This window comes from Polypterus senegalus, chromosome 12 (genome assembly GCF_016835505.1).
Source record: "Polypterus senegalus isolate Bchr_013 chromosome 12, ASM1683550v1, whole genome shotgun sequence".
Lineage (NCBI taxonomy): Eukaryota > Metazoa > Chordata > Cladistia > Polypteriformes > Polypteridae > Polypterus > Polypterus senegalus.
The window spans coordinates 153,940,383-153,955,510 of record NC_053165.1 but is presented as its reverse complement, the minus strand read 5'-3'; the positions used below and the strand labels follow the sequence as shown (position 1 = coordinate 153,955,510).

Sequence of the window (15,128 nt, the reverse complement as noted above, 5' to 3'; positions counted from 1 at the left end):
TTTCTTTGTGTCATATTACAGGACTTTATTTCATTGCTGAAGGCGTGCATTTCATAAGAACAGAACATCAGCAAACTTACAACTCAGGGTCACCAAGCAGGAAACGGCACTACCTCAGGGCCACTTCACCTGACATGATAGATAGATAGATAGATAGATAGATAGATAGATAGATAGATATGAAAGGCACTATATAATAGAGAGATAGATGTGTAAGGCACTATATGACAGATAGATTGATGTAAAAGGCACTGTATGATAGAGAGATATGACAGATTTAATGGTGCTATATAATGGTTGAGAAAGCTACTATAAGTTAGATATACTGCAATTGTGATATATTAGATAAGGAAATACAAAAATTGCTCAGAAATATTTGCAACACTTTTGAAGCATAGGTCAAAATAAACTAGAAATGACTGTAATGTATTGTGTGGTTAATTTGAAATGGTTCCATTTCCAATCCCATGCACAGTTGTTCTTTTACCTAAACCTGTGCCTATTGTGGTAGCATCATGTACAAGATATAAGCCAGTCCAGGATGTGGCACCACTCCATAACAGGGCACATTGACAGTCACTGTCAATTTAAAATCACCAGTTATCCTTGGTATTTGAGTGAAAAACTAGGTTATCAGGAGTTAAACACATTTAAACACAGTGTGAAGATGGACACTCCTCAGAGAAAATGACCAGACAGAGATTTGTACCCAGCACTTGAAGGTGATATATGAACAATTAAATCAGATTGCCTGTTACTCTTTAAATATTATTAAGAAAGGCCTGCTCTGCTACATACAGTTACCCCTCAAAATGGGCTTGGTGCATTTTCAAGGTGTCTTCTTTGGTCTGCCAGTAATTTCTTTACAGCATGTAATACGAGTGATTCTGAGTTATTTCTTTGTTTCTTTACCACCAACATAAATTGAGTGTATTCATAATTGTTTTAATAACTCACTGTTTGTATATACAATAGCCTAAGTCAATGAGAATGAACACTGCAAAAATGTGTAAAGACCAAATGAATTAAACGACAGCAATAAGAAGCGCTTACTTATTAACCCAATTTTTGAATAATTGTGAACGAAACCCAGGTCAGGACTGGAACTGTCCCTTTGTTTTTTCTTTTGATCTGAAGATTCAGCCCTCATTGGCTCCTCCATTCTCATCATCATCATCATCTTCACTTTCCTCTTCAGGTATAGACTGTAAGTCTGACACAATGAGGTCATCGAGATCATCCTCCAAAAGATTGCCCTGACTCAAGCATGTTGCCACTGTGGAGCCTGTGCTGATGTGGACTAAGCTTGGATGAACCACCCGTGGTTTGCGATTGATTTGCCGACTCTTGGGATGAACACAGTGTGTTCCCGGCACATAGGGATCTGCAAAAAAAAAAAAAAAGAGAGGCAAATTGGTCCAAGACAAGAGCAGACTTATACATATACAATATCTATCTATCAATCATATAGTGCCTTTCACATCTGTCTGTCATAATGCCTGTCATATCTATCTGTGTATCTATTATATTATGTCTTTCAAATCTGTCTATAGAGTTTGCACCCTTAATTGTATCAATCACTTCACCCGCCATATTCACTTGTCTGCTCAGTTACAGGAAATGTTTCTTAATGAGCAGATAAGTAGAGATGGCAGTGAAGCAGCTGTTCTCATTTGGCATTCAATGTTATTGGCACCTGAGTCTTCACAGCTCACTGCTAATCTATCTATCTATCATATAGTCCCTGTCATATCTATCTATCTATCTATCTATCATATAGTGCCTTTCATATCTATCTGTCTATCTATCTACTATCTATCATATAGTGCCTTTCATATTTCTTTATCTATTATATAGTGCCTTTTACTTCTATCTATAAACATACATTTTTAAAAAAAGAAAATTGATCAATATCCAGAATACATCATTCACAAACATTACTCTGCAATTTGACACCCACCGCTGAGAAGGACCACAATGAATTTGAAAAAGCCACCTAGAAAGCTTACATGTGCTCCTTCCAGTTCATGGAAAAGATGTCAGCATTCTGAAGCTGCTGTTTCAAAGAAGCACCAAGTCCAAGGTATGTCCCGTACATAGAAAACCAATTCTTTTAGGTAGTTCATAGCCAAGAGACTTTCCTCATCAGTAGGAGGCTGCAAGGATCTCAGCTTGTTTAATGCCTTAAAATTGCTATGGCATCATTTTTGTCAGATGATGATGAATCTGATGCCATTCGAGACAGACCAGGAACCAGCTTCCTTTTGTCAGATTGATATTTTTGTGTAACGTATGTACGCTTCGCTAGTCATTAGCAAAATTGGGACATTATTAGCTAGGCAAGTTTGTGTTCACGTTAGAGGAGTCTGCACACTGTTGCATGCGGCTGGGGGTGGAGCCCAGCCGGGACGCCCAGGAGGACCGGAGGAGGGCTTGTACCTTCTCCAGACCGCGAGGGGGCGACTGCCCTGGTTGTGTTGGGGGCCACGGGTAGAGGGCTTGGAAGCCCAACCCTGTAGGGACCCGAGGCCACTGCCAGGCGGCGCCCCGGTGCCTGAACAACCCTGGACCTCAGCACTTCCGCCACACCAGGAAGTGCTGGGGGGAAGAGGAGCAAAGACACCTGAAGGGCTTCCAGGTGCGCAGCCAGCACTTCCGCCACACGGGGGTGTGTCCGCAGGAGATTGTCGGGAAGCAGCTGGAGCACATCCGGGTTCCTATATAAGGGGCCGCCTCCCTTCATTCAGCGGCGGAAGTCGGGTGGAAGAAGAACTGAGCTGGAGAGAGGACTGGAGGCGGCTGGAAAGGCATTTGGACTGTGAGGCCAGGACTTTGGGGGATCGGTGCTGGAGGCACTGGGATGTGCACTGAACTTTCTTGTAAATATTATCATTGTAAATAAACGTGTGTTGGGTGAACAACGATGTCCGCCTGTCTGTGTCCGGGCGCCCTTTCAAAACACATACAGAAAAATTCTGTTATGGCCCCACCTCAATCTTCATGGCAAAACTACATTCAGTTATAAAACACACCTACCTATCATCGACTATTTCAGTCACTAAAAACAAAGGGCTATGCACTTTATTGTCACCAGGCTTTGGATTCATGTAATCAATCAATCAATCAGAAATGGGTTCCCAGGCATCCCAAAGGATAGAACTTGGGAACTTCTGCTTTAAGAAAAACCATTTCTCACTTCTGCGGTTGAAGCAGTCCTCGGCGCAGCAGCTGTGTGTGTTCCTGGTGCGTTGGCCTGTGCCTTTCGTCGGTGGCAGAATGCGAATAGGCCTCAGAAGCATCCTGCAGGAAAAGCACGGCGAGAGCACGTCCATCTTTGCAAAGCCCCTGAAGACAAAAAGAGATGGAATTTTACCACTTAATAAACAAGAGGATTTTCAAAAGAATTCCCAGGTTAGATGATTCACGGTTGTATCTAATGGTGCCCTTTGGCGTGTACTATACCAACTCATTATCTGAGTATGCCCACAATTTCAGTAAGGTGATATTCTCGCTTTAATCATGCAGGTTAAACTAAGCATTCTGGCCTTTCCAGCTAATATATCAAGCTTAATCAACCAACATTCAACTGTCAAATGCCATAAAGCAGTCCTGAGGCATTGTAGCTGCACACTCATCACATGGGTATTCATAAGGCATTGTGCCAGCTCACCCACTCCCATATGGGCACAACACTGAAATTATTCCAGTCAGAATCCCAATAGGTCATTAAACTTTTTTTGCAGTGTGAACAGATTTAAAATGTACCCGCATGTGCTATCAAGCTGCTGCAGATGGTCCACAATGCAGCAGCCCACCTTGTATTTAACCAGCCGGGATGGGCACATGTGAAATGTCGCTCTTCTCTTGAAGTTGCTACTTTTGCTCCCTGTAGTAGCACATGTTGAGTTCAAATCTCTGATGCTGGCCTACCGAGTAGTCAGCGGGTCAGCACCTCAGTATATGGAGACACCAGTGAGGTGTTCAGCTCCTTCTTGCCCACTCACGTCTGCCAGGGAACAGCCTCTGGTGATGCCACCTCTGCGTGATATCAAGTCTCAAACTAGACTCTTTTTCATGCATAGCTCCTAGTTGGTACAACAAGCTGCCCACATTCAACATTCATTCAGACTGCTGACTCCCTCAATGTTTGGAGACCCATCTGTTCTGTGAACGTCTAATTGATTGAAAAAGACCTTTGTGCTGTGACTCCTTATATTGTTGGTTAATTAGTTGTTTTAAGTTTAATTGCTTTATTGATTATAATGTATGATTGTCAATTTATTAGTTATCACATCTTTTCATTTGTGACAATCAACTTTTGTTACCTGTCCTACTACACTTGCTGAACAAGCAGGCCCCGGCCTAATGTTACTCGATTATATTTACTGCTTTTGTAAATCACTTTGGAGAAAAGTGTCTGCCGAGCAAATAAATGTAAATGTAAAATAAATCAGTTTATTTATTTGGACTTGGCAACATGACAGTGACCCTAAACATACCAATCTGTCAAGAAATGAAAGGTTCTGGAATGGCCAAATCATTTTCTGTTGAGATGCTGCGCACCTCAAGCATTGCACAGCAAAAACAATTCTTCAAAACTCTCTCCCAGTTGATGTCAGAGATTGCTAGACAGTTATTGTAAACTCCTACTTTAGGGGACAAAATTAGCTGTTAGGGCCAAATTGGGGCTTGCTTTTATTACAGATGGAAATGGCATATCAGTTCATTTTCCATTGAATAAATGATTGCGCAGTCCAATTTTCATTGTTTTTTTTATGTGACCTTTATGTTTAGAAACTTTTTAAATGAAGATCAGATCTAGATACATCCATCCATCCATTATCCAACCCGCTATATCCTAACACAGGGTCACGGGGTCTGCTGGAGCCAATCCCGGCCAGCTCAGGGTGCAAGGCAGGAACAAACCCCGAGCAAGGTGCCAGCCCACTGCAAGGTACACACACACACACCAAGCACACACTAGGGACTATTTAGGATCGCCAATGGACCTAACCTGCATGTCTTTGGACTGTGGGAGGAAACCCACGCAGACACGGGGAGAACAAGCAAACTCAAAAGCAGGGAGGATCCAGGATGCGAACCCCGGTCTCCTTACTGCGAGGCAGCAGCGCTACCGTGCCGCCCCAGATACATCCACATATTAAAAAAAAAAAACATTTTATGGGGTGTACTTACTTTCTGACAGAACTGTATAATGACAGATATATGACACAATAAACTGCTGCTGCTGCATATACAGTAATCTTGACTTCATTAAACACAATGGTTCCTTTAAAATGACACGGTTTACCTGAAATTTCGATGACAATGAGGGCACATAAATTCAGCAAATCCCCACATGTTGCCTAGAGGCACTGGGTCATATTTCACCTTGCAGGACGGACATCTGGAAACCTGCAATTAAACTACACTACTTTAAAAGAGAAAACTCATCTTAACATGTATTACAATTAGAATCAAAACGGCACATTCACGCTTGCATGTGGTTTAAGTATTGTAATCTCCAAAGCCTCAATGTGTGGATTAGCCAGCAAGTATAATCAATCAATCAATCAACATTTATTTATATAGCACATATTCATACAAAAAAATGAAGCTCAAAGTGCTTTACAAAATGAATAGAAAAATAGAAGACACAATAAAAAATAAACATAAGTCAACATTAATTAACATAGAATAAGAGTAAGGTCCGATGGCCAGGGTGGACAGAAAAACAAAAAAAACTCCAAAGGCTGGAGAAAAAAATAAAATCTGTAGGGGTTCCAGACCACGAGACCGCCCAGTTCCCTCTGGGCAATCTACCTAACATAAGTCAAACAGTCCTCTTTGTATTTAGGGTTTTCATGGAAGGACCTGATGATGATGGTCATTGGGTATAAGGTCATTGTTGGTTGGGACCAATCCCAGCTGCAGCCTGTGCAAGGCAGGAACCGGCCTTGAAGGGAACGACTGTCCATCGCTAGTCACACTTACTTAGGTCAAGCCATTTCAGAGTGACCCATCAATTTAACTTGCACATTTTAGGGATTCAGCAGGAAGTACGCACCTTATAGACACAGGAAAAACGATAAAGCTCTACACTGACTTAAACACAGGACTCTAGAGCTGAGAGGGAAACATGCCAACAACTGTGTGTATTTGACCAGTCCTCTAGTGTCGCCTACATAACTCACTGAGCAAATTATTAAGGAGTATACATCTGTACACCTGCTTATCTGTGCAATTATCTAAGCAGCCAATCATGTGACAGCAGCACAAGGCATATAATCATGTTCACATCCAACACCAGAATGGGGAGAAAAATGCGAACTCAGGGATTTCGACTGTAGCATGATTGTTGGCACCATACGGGCTGGTTTGAGCATTTTTGTAACTGCTGATCTCCTGGGATGTTCATACACATAGATGTTACTCAGGATGCTGGAAAAAAAAAACAAAAAAAAAAAACAAAACATCCAGTGAGCAGCAGTTCTGTGAACGGAAACGCTGAGAGAGGTAAGACGAGAATGGCCAGCTTGGCTTGAGCCGATAGAAAGGTAACCACTCTGTACAACTGTGGTGAGCAGAAAAGCATCTCCGAATGTGCAACACGCCCAGCCTTGAGGCTGATGGGCTACAACAGCAGAAGACCATGCCAGGTTCCACTCCTGTCAGTCAAGAACAAAAAGCTGAGGCTGTGGTGGGCATAGACTCACCAAAACTTGACTGCTGAAGACTGGAAGCACCTTGCCTGGTCTGATGAGTCTCGATTTCTGTGGAGGCTCATAAATGGAATGGTTAGAACAGCATGAATCCATCCAGCTATTTGTCAACAGTCACGCTGGTCGTGGTGCTGTAATGGTGTGGGGAGTGTCTTCTTGGCACACTTTGGGCCTGTTACTACCAACCAATCATTGGTCGCTTTGAGTATTGTATTGTTGCTGACCACGTGTATCCCTTCATGGCCACATTATACCTATTTTCTAATACCTACTTTCCAGCATGATGATGCACCATGTCACAAAGCAAAAGTCGTTTCAAACTGGTGTCATGAACATAACAATGAGTTCAGTGTTCTTTTGGGTCCTTCCTAGTCACCAGAACTAATCCAAGACAAAAACACCTTTGGGCTGTGGTTGACCAGGAGATGGGCAGCATTGAGTGTGCAGCTGACAAATCTACAGAAATGGTGTGATGCAACCATATTAGTATGGACCAGAATTTCAAACAAATGTTTCCATCATCTTGTGGAGTCCATGCCATGAGGGATTGAGACTGTTTTGGGAGCAAAAGGAGGCCCCATCCAGTATTAGTACAGTGGTCCTAAGAATTTGCTCAGTAAGTATATATTGAGTGGTCTTCATGGATTATGTAAAAACACAAAGGACTGACAACTTATGGAACATCTTAAATCCATTGCTTTTTTTCTGATGTTGAGTATCACACTCTTCATCATCACTTAAATTCAACTGAAATGAACTTTGTATTATCTTTCTCAACAACACAAAGTGAATCCAATTTAAGTCCTAAGGATACCCCTTCTTAGGTTATGGTTTTTAGGAGATATCAGGCTACCAAAAGGAAACTGAGCCTCTGTGTCAGGGCGGGATACCTTTTTCCTGGTCGGGACTCTCCTCCACCAAACCCTGTCGCAGGTCTCACAGGCAAACTGTCGGTCCTCGAAAGGGATCTGGTTTTGCTGAGCATTGTCAAACATGCGCACATTCTTCTCTGTGAGAGGAAGTACCCTCAGCATATCCGTGATTTGCTGCATTGAACAGAAAGGCAACAAATATGAACAGGTTTGATGTTTCACTGGATTATTTAATGCAATCTTGGAAAGTGAGAATATGCTTAAGGAGTGGAGAAGAAGTGTACTGATACAGATTTTTAAGAATAAGGGGGGTGTGCAGAGCTGTAGCAACTACAGAGGGATAAAACTGATGAGCCACAGTATGAAGTTATGGAAAAGAGTAGTGAAAGCTCGGTTAAGAAGGGAGGTGATGATTAGTGAGCAGTAGTATGGCTTCATGCCAGGAAAGAGCACCACAAATGCACTGTTTGCTCTGAGGGTGTTGATGGAGAAGTAGAGAGAAGGCCAGAAGGAGTTGTGTTGTATTTTTGTGGACTTAGGGAAAGCATATGACATGGTGCCTCAGGAGGAGTTGTGGTACTGTATGAGGAAGTTGGGAGTGGCACAGAAGTGTGTAAGAGTGGTACAGGATATGTACAAGGGAAGTGTGACAGTGCTGAGGTTTGCGTTAGGATTGACAGTGATGGGATTACATCAGGGATCAGCTCTGAGCCCTTTCTTATTTGCAATAGTGATGGACAGGTTGACAGAGGAGATTAGACAGGAGTCCCCGTGGACTATGATGTTTGCTGATGACATTATGGTCTGTAGTGAGAAGTAGGAAGCAGGTTGAGGAGACCCTGGAGAGGTGGAGATCTTCTCTAGAGAGGAGAGGAATGAAGGTCAGTAGGACCACCACGACAGAATACATGTGTGTAAATGAGAGGGAGGTCAATGGAATGGTGCAGGAAGAAGAGTTAGCGAAGGTGGATGAGTTTAAATACCTGGGATCAACAGTACAGAGTAATGGGGAGTGTGGAAGAGAAGTGAAAAAGAGAGTGCAGGCAGGGTGGAGTGGATGGAGAAGAGTATCAGGAGTGATTTGTGACAGACGGGTATCAGCGAGAGTGAAAGGGAAGGTCTGCAGGACGGTATTGAGACCAGCTATGTTATATGGATTGGAGATGGTGGCACAGAAGACAGAGCTGGAGGTAGCAGAGTCAAAGATGCTAAGATTTGCATTGGGTATAACAAGGATGGACAGGATTAGAAATGAGGACATTAGAGGGTCAGCTCTGGTTCAACAGTTGGGAGTCAAGTGAGATTGCATTGGTTTGGACATGTGCAGAGGAGAGATGCTGGGTATATTGGGAGAAAGGTGCTAAGGATAGAACTGCCAAGTAACAGGAGAGGAGGAAGGCCTAAGAGAAGGTTTATGGATGTGGTGAGAGAGGACATGCAGGTGATGGTGTGACAGAGCAAGATGGAGAGGACAGGAAGAGATGGAAAAAGATGATCCGCTGTGGCGGATTGATACATCAGACTTTGTTCAGTTTTTTAGGGGAACAATGATGGAGAAAGTGTCACACATTTATTCTTAAGTGCAGTAAGACGTCACTTCAGGATGTTTTGATTGGGTATTGTTATTTATTAGGGTTCAAAGAAGCTGTCTACAGTGAGACAGATTATGCCTTGGGAGAATAAAAAAAATGTATAAACATTAATAAACATTAATTAATAGTCACGTAGTGTATCACAAGCCAAATGAAGGTTTAGAGATGCCTCAAATTGAACTTCAGATATCTTTAAATGTAGTTTACTCAATAAGATAACTGAAATTCCTTTAAGGATGTTTAAAAATATGTTTCTTTACACTGTAAAATTAATCTGCAGTACCTTTTGGGATATCTCAAACTGACCTTGCATGTATTTTAAGTTCCTGTAAAATTTCCTGTTCATTAAGGTATATCGAAATGTATTTGAGATTTCTTATAATGGACAGGAAGATATTTTGAGATATCTGGAAATGTATTTGTACTTGTAGGTACTGTACCTGAAAATGTTATTGAGATATCTTGAAATAATTTCATGTCATTTTAAAATCTTAATATCTTAAAATGTATTGGAAAGAAAACAAAAGATATCTTGAAATACATTTTAAGATATCTGAAATGAATCTAAAAATATATTTCAGATATTTCAAACAACAGCATATTTTAATGTACTGTATCATTAATGCTTTTTTTAGATATCTTAATTCTCCTGCTCATTTTAAGGTGCCTCAAATTCATTTTGATTTTCAGATATCTTAAAATAACCTGTTACACATTTTAAGATATCTCAAATTAATTTCTATAAATTTTAAATTAACTTCTTGTGCATTTCAAGGTATCTGAAATATATATATAAAACAGACAGAGGTCAGGTCAGGTCAGGTTGGGGAGCAGGCACTGGTACAGAACATTGCCACACCCACCACATGACGAAATAGCTCGGGATCCTGATTGGCAACCCCCCATGCAGACCCGCGGTCCAGTCCCACCCTCTGGAAATGACCCTCTATTTGCCGCAGCCAGGTGTTAGTTGGGTGTCCCCTTGGCCTGGTCCAGCCACTCTGGTCCTTAACAATTAGGATCCTGTGCGCTGTAACTGACGCTCCCTCACAATGCAGGTCATGTGCCTCATTCAGGACTCCATGAGCAACACAAAGTCAAACCAGCGGCACCCAAGGATTCTCTGAAGAGACACAGTACCAAAGGAGTCTAGTCTTCATCTCAGGTCACTGGATAGCGTCCATGTGTCCCAACCATATAGCAAAATAGGAAGCACCAGGACTCTAAAGACTTGGACCCTGATCCTTTTGCAGAGATATCAGGAGCGCCACACACCCTTTCCAGCGATCTCATGACCCCCCCATGCTCTCCCAATCCGTCTACTGACTTCATAAGAAGAGTCACCAGAGACATGAATGTCACTGTAAGGTAAGTAAACCTCTCGACGAGGACAGACACACTGCTGATGGCCGTGCCTAAGAGGTCATTAAAGGCCTGATGTTGGTTTTTATCAGGACACTCGCAGCCCCAGACACTCAAATTCCTCACTCAGTCTCTCGAGTGCCCCGATCAGAGCCTCCATTGACTCCGCGAAGATCACAGCATTGTCGGCAAAGTAAAGATCAGCGAGTCTCTCTTCGCCAATAGATGCCACACAGTCGCTGTTTTTTGAGATATCTGAAAATGTATTTGAGAGATCTTCAAATGCACAGAAAGTTATTCTGAGATATCTGAAAATGTGTCTCATATATCTCTAAATGCCTACAGATGTATCAGTCTCTTGATCTCAGTCCTGCAGAACACCTTTAGGATGAGGTGGAAGGGGAGGTTAACAAGTGTGTGATGTCACTGAATCAGCATGGATCAAAATCCCTAAAGAGTTTTTCCTGTGCACTTCTGAATACATATGGGGAAAATGCAAGCCGCTCTTGAGGTAATTGTGGGCCGTGTCCAGTGCTTGATAGGTGGACCTAAAAATGTTGCCACTCAATGTATGCTTGTGACAAACTACAAATATTTATCACATTTTGTAATTACATGACATGAAGGACAAACCATTACAGGATAAAAATGGACAAAATGTTGTCACAAACTTCCATTACGTTCACTTTCCTATATACTCCTCTGTGCTTACTGTATGTCATTGTTTTTGAGCCTTGTGTGATGGTCATACTTAGTTTTGCTTTGTCAGGTGTTTCACACAGTGCCACCATGACTGTGTGACCCTTGTCACTGATCATAGATGAAATGGCAATTATTTTATGTGAATCTGATAAAACTTAGTAAGTGTGTAATATATAAAAATTGACAAAATACCTGAATGTCGTTGTCTTGGGACAGTGTGGCCCTGGCATTCTGCAAAAAGAAGAGTTATAATTAGAAACCACACACACACATATGGCAATAAAACAGATCTCCACTGATCTGTCTAAACATTATAAATTAGTCAAAATGTGGGACTGTGGTTCTATCTAGCCTCTTGAGTCATCAGAAACTTGTGAAACTGGTATCTTTCTATTATATAATGCAGTTCATTTCTGTCTGTCTATCTATCATATAGTGATTTAGTGCTTATGTATGACCCAGCGCATGTCCTATTTTACATTGTGCCAAATCTATCTATCTATCATACAGTGCCTTTCACATCTGTCTATCATAATGCCTGTCAAATCTATCTGTGTATCTATTATATTGTGTCTTTCAAATCTGTCTATAGCAGAGGTAGCTAACATGGTGCCCGTGGGCACCTGGTCGCCCGCAGAGACCACATGAGTTGCCCGCAAGGCATGTTCTAAAAATAGCAGTAGACACCATGGAGCTCCATCTAAAAATTGCATTTACTTGTGTTGCTGTTCTTTTTGAATCAATAACATTTGAAGATTGGAGGGTTGTCTGTGGTTAAAGTTCAATATCTAAAACAAGACAAACCTCCACCTCACTCTTCGGTGAGACAAGCAAACTGGCATAGCAACGATGGGGAATAAAACGCAGTTTTTACCTCGTAAAAATAAATACAAACATGGCAGAAATGCTCAGGAAAATTTCCAGTATATTAATAATATCATTAAAGGTGAACCGTGCAACTTTATGTTATTCAGGAAGTTTGTATCAAACAACTAGCCCTTCGTATTACTCAGTACCCTTGAAGTAGCTCTCAGTTTCAAAAAGGCTGGTGACCCCTGGTCTATAGAGTTTGCACCCTTAATTGTAACAATCACTTCGCCGCCATATTCACTTGTCTGCTCAGTTACAGGAAAGGTTTCTAAATGAGTAGATAAGTAGAAATGGCAGTGAAGCAGCTGTTCTCCTTTGGCATTTAATGTTATTGGCACCCGAGTCTGCACTGCTCACTGCTAATCATTACCATGTAGAAATAATTTAGAGAGCAAACTATATAGAAAAAGACTGATTAAAAAAAAAGAGTTTGATAAAAGAAATGTAAGCATTTTAAGTTATAGGAAAGAATACAAATATTTAGCAATTTAAAAGAAATATTTCTAGGCCAGATAACTAAACAATAAGATCAATTAAAAGTAAGAGTAATGCGCTAATTGTGAAAAAAGGTTGGGATATGCATTGTGAATTATGAGACCTTCCATACACAGGCACACGTGTGCCTTTCTAAAAGATGTCCAGTCAATTCAGTTGGCCACAGTTGGACTTCAATCAACTTCTCAACACATGTCAAGAAGAATTAAAGCAAACAGGATGCACCTGATGACAATTTGGAGTTCCAAGCCAAAGGTTCTGAATACTTGTAGGAATGAGAGACTTCAGTTTTTGATTTTTAATACATTTGAAAACCTCTCTGAAAACACATTTTCACTTTGTCATTTTGGACGGACAAAAACAGCAAATGTGTCACATAATCTTGGGATAAAATGTTCCTGTTTGTTAGACAAAGATTGTGAATGCTACCTGATTACGACCAAGCATGAAATACTACAAGCAAAGTAAAGGTGTGATTTTTGTTTCTTTTTTCTTTATTTTTGTGTTATCTGGTCATTTGTGTACATATCTTATCTGACCACTTTTATTACACTGGACACTTCCTGAACACTTTTGGGTGTATCACGAATATCACTTTTACATTTTCCTATCACGTACTGTTTTATTGCAATCCCCTTCTGTATTTTTGTGATTTCCTCAATGTGACGATGTGAGTTCTGGCTCCCCGCTCCCTTTGATGTTTGGGAACCCTTGAACCCAACACCGTCGATAATGTTACCGAGTGAGCTAGTCAATGGAGGCAAATAATTCCAGCAAGGGGAAGGTAAAAAGTGCTTTTATTAAAAACAGTCAACAAAAACAGTGTCCCATAAATAGTGCAGTTTCAATAAATAATCCATAAAATGAAAACGTGGAGGTTAAAACAACAATAAGAAAAAGCAATCCTTTAAAAAGAGAGGTGAAAATGATCAGGAAGCAGTCTTAAAACGACAATAACTCTGGTGCTTCTTTTATTAGCGTCTCACCTGCTTATCCCGTATGGGCTTAGCAGCAGGCAAGACGCTCTCTGCAGCTGCCCTCCTACAACACACATGAGACTGGAGACCTCCCGATCCCTGGCTTCGGTCTGGCACTCATCCCAGTCCCCGAGACTTGATGTCCACCAATGACCAGGACGCACACATTGGGGACTCCACCACCAAGCCTCCCGACTTCCGCTGCCTTTCCACGGCCTTCTGCGGCTCGTCGCTTTCCTCTAGGCACTCCCGCTACCTGGTCACTCAGCGGGAGCAACATCAACTCAAACGTCTGGGTGTTGGCCTAACACCCAGCTTCCTTACAGCTGCCCTCGATCGCGCGCTCAACACACGCACGCACCGCCTGCTTCCTCGCTCCCTGTAACCTCCGTCCTCTTTTCCTTTCTTTCCTCTTTTCATCCTCTCTCCATTTTTTTCCTTTCCCCACACTACTGACTCGCGCTTCTTTTAAAACGTGAGGGGCCATCACAGCTGTAGCATTAGCCACGGGAGCAATCACGAATGTGGGCAGTTCCTCACCTGTGCACACGGTGAGAAACGCCCACATCGACGACTGCCCCGCGGCTCGCTACAACATCGCCCCCCCTCACGAAGCCGCCTCGGGTGTGGTGATTATTTAAAAATGGCCTTCGCTCAATGAGCTGTGGACCCATAACACCACACTCTCATATTGTAAGTATTTGCAAACAGTATAAACAACTACAACTGGAACATCTGTGATGATCTGACAGTCATAGCCCTACGACTAGGAAGGCAGCTCAGATAGACCAAGGACATGTAACGAAGAGTTTCATGACATTAAAAAGAACTGGCCGCTCTGTAAGGTCACAAAAGTGTGGCACATCAACTGTGAAAGAATAATTAAAGGTAACCATAGCTAAGTATTTTAGTTTGAAGGGTGTACATTGAAATATATAAGAATTGGTTTTCGAAAACTACTGTGATGGTCAAGTAAATAAAGAATGTACCAGAAGAAAAGTTGATATAATACACAAAATGTAGTAAAGGATGTAAGAGATGGCTAAGAAATCAGAAGACGTCCTGTAAACAACCAGAATGGACACAGTTGTTATATGCACGGAAATTTTAAAGCTGGTGGCTCAACTCAAAGGGTAAAAGAAAAACCAGAAAAATAATAATATATAGACTTTTACTTTAAACTATAGCTTCCCCCATGGCTCCACCCGTGTAATAGTGAAAAAAGTAGATTAAAAATCAATAATAAAAATTTTAAAAATGTAATAATTTGTATTGAGAAGAATTAATTTTGATAGCTGTCGTATCCGAGGACCTCTTGATATTCAATATTTTTGGTTTTGCTATCAGGGGCAAAAATGTAGCTATGATCTCTTTGCCAAAAATGTAAAAAATTGGTAAGATATCACTGGCCAAGCAGAAGGCAGGTACACTCCAACATCAAACGGTGTCACTGTATCTGATCGTGTTCAGCTCTGATGGGACAGTGTCCCCTGCATGAGAAGAAACAGCACGTGGCCGTGATATCTCTGCCAATGA

At 41.6% G+C, this 15,128-nt stretch overlaps 1 protein-coding gene across 1 annotated transcript in view; it reads right to left on the bottom strand.

Annotated features, from left to right (window-relative positions):
- Positions 1 to 924: 924 nt before the first annotated feature.
- shfl (shiftless antiviral inhibitor of ribosomal frameshifting) overlaps positions 925 to 15,128 on the bottom strand; it is a 31,742-nt gene continuing 17,538 nt past the window's right edge. Inside the window, exons 5-9 of the mRNA XM_039770357.1 lie at positions 11,443 to 11,481; positions 7,613 to 7,768; positions 5,312 to 5,415; positions 3,197 to 3,345; positions 925 to 1,384 (exon numbers count right to left, since the gene is read on the bottom strand). Coding sequence (XP_039626291.1) covers positions 1,140 to 1,384; positions 3,197 to 3,345; positions 5,312 to 5,415; positions 7,613 to 7,768; positions 11,443 to 11,481 — 693 coding nt within the window. The 3' untranslated portion in view covers positions 925 to 1,139. The remainder of the gene's footprint in view (positions 1,385 to 3,196; positions 3,346 to 5,311; positions 5,416 to 7,612; positions 7,769 to 11,442; positions 11,482 to 15,128) is intronic.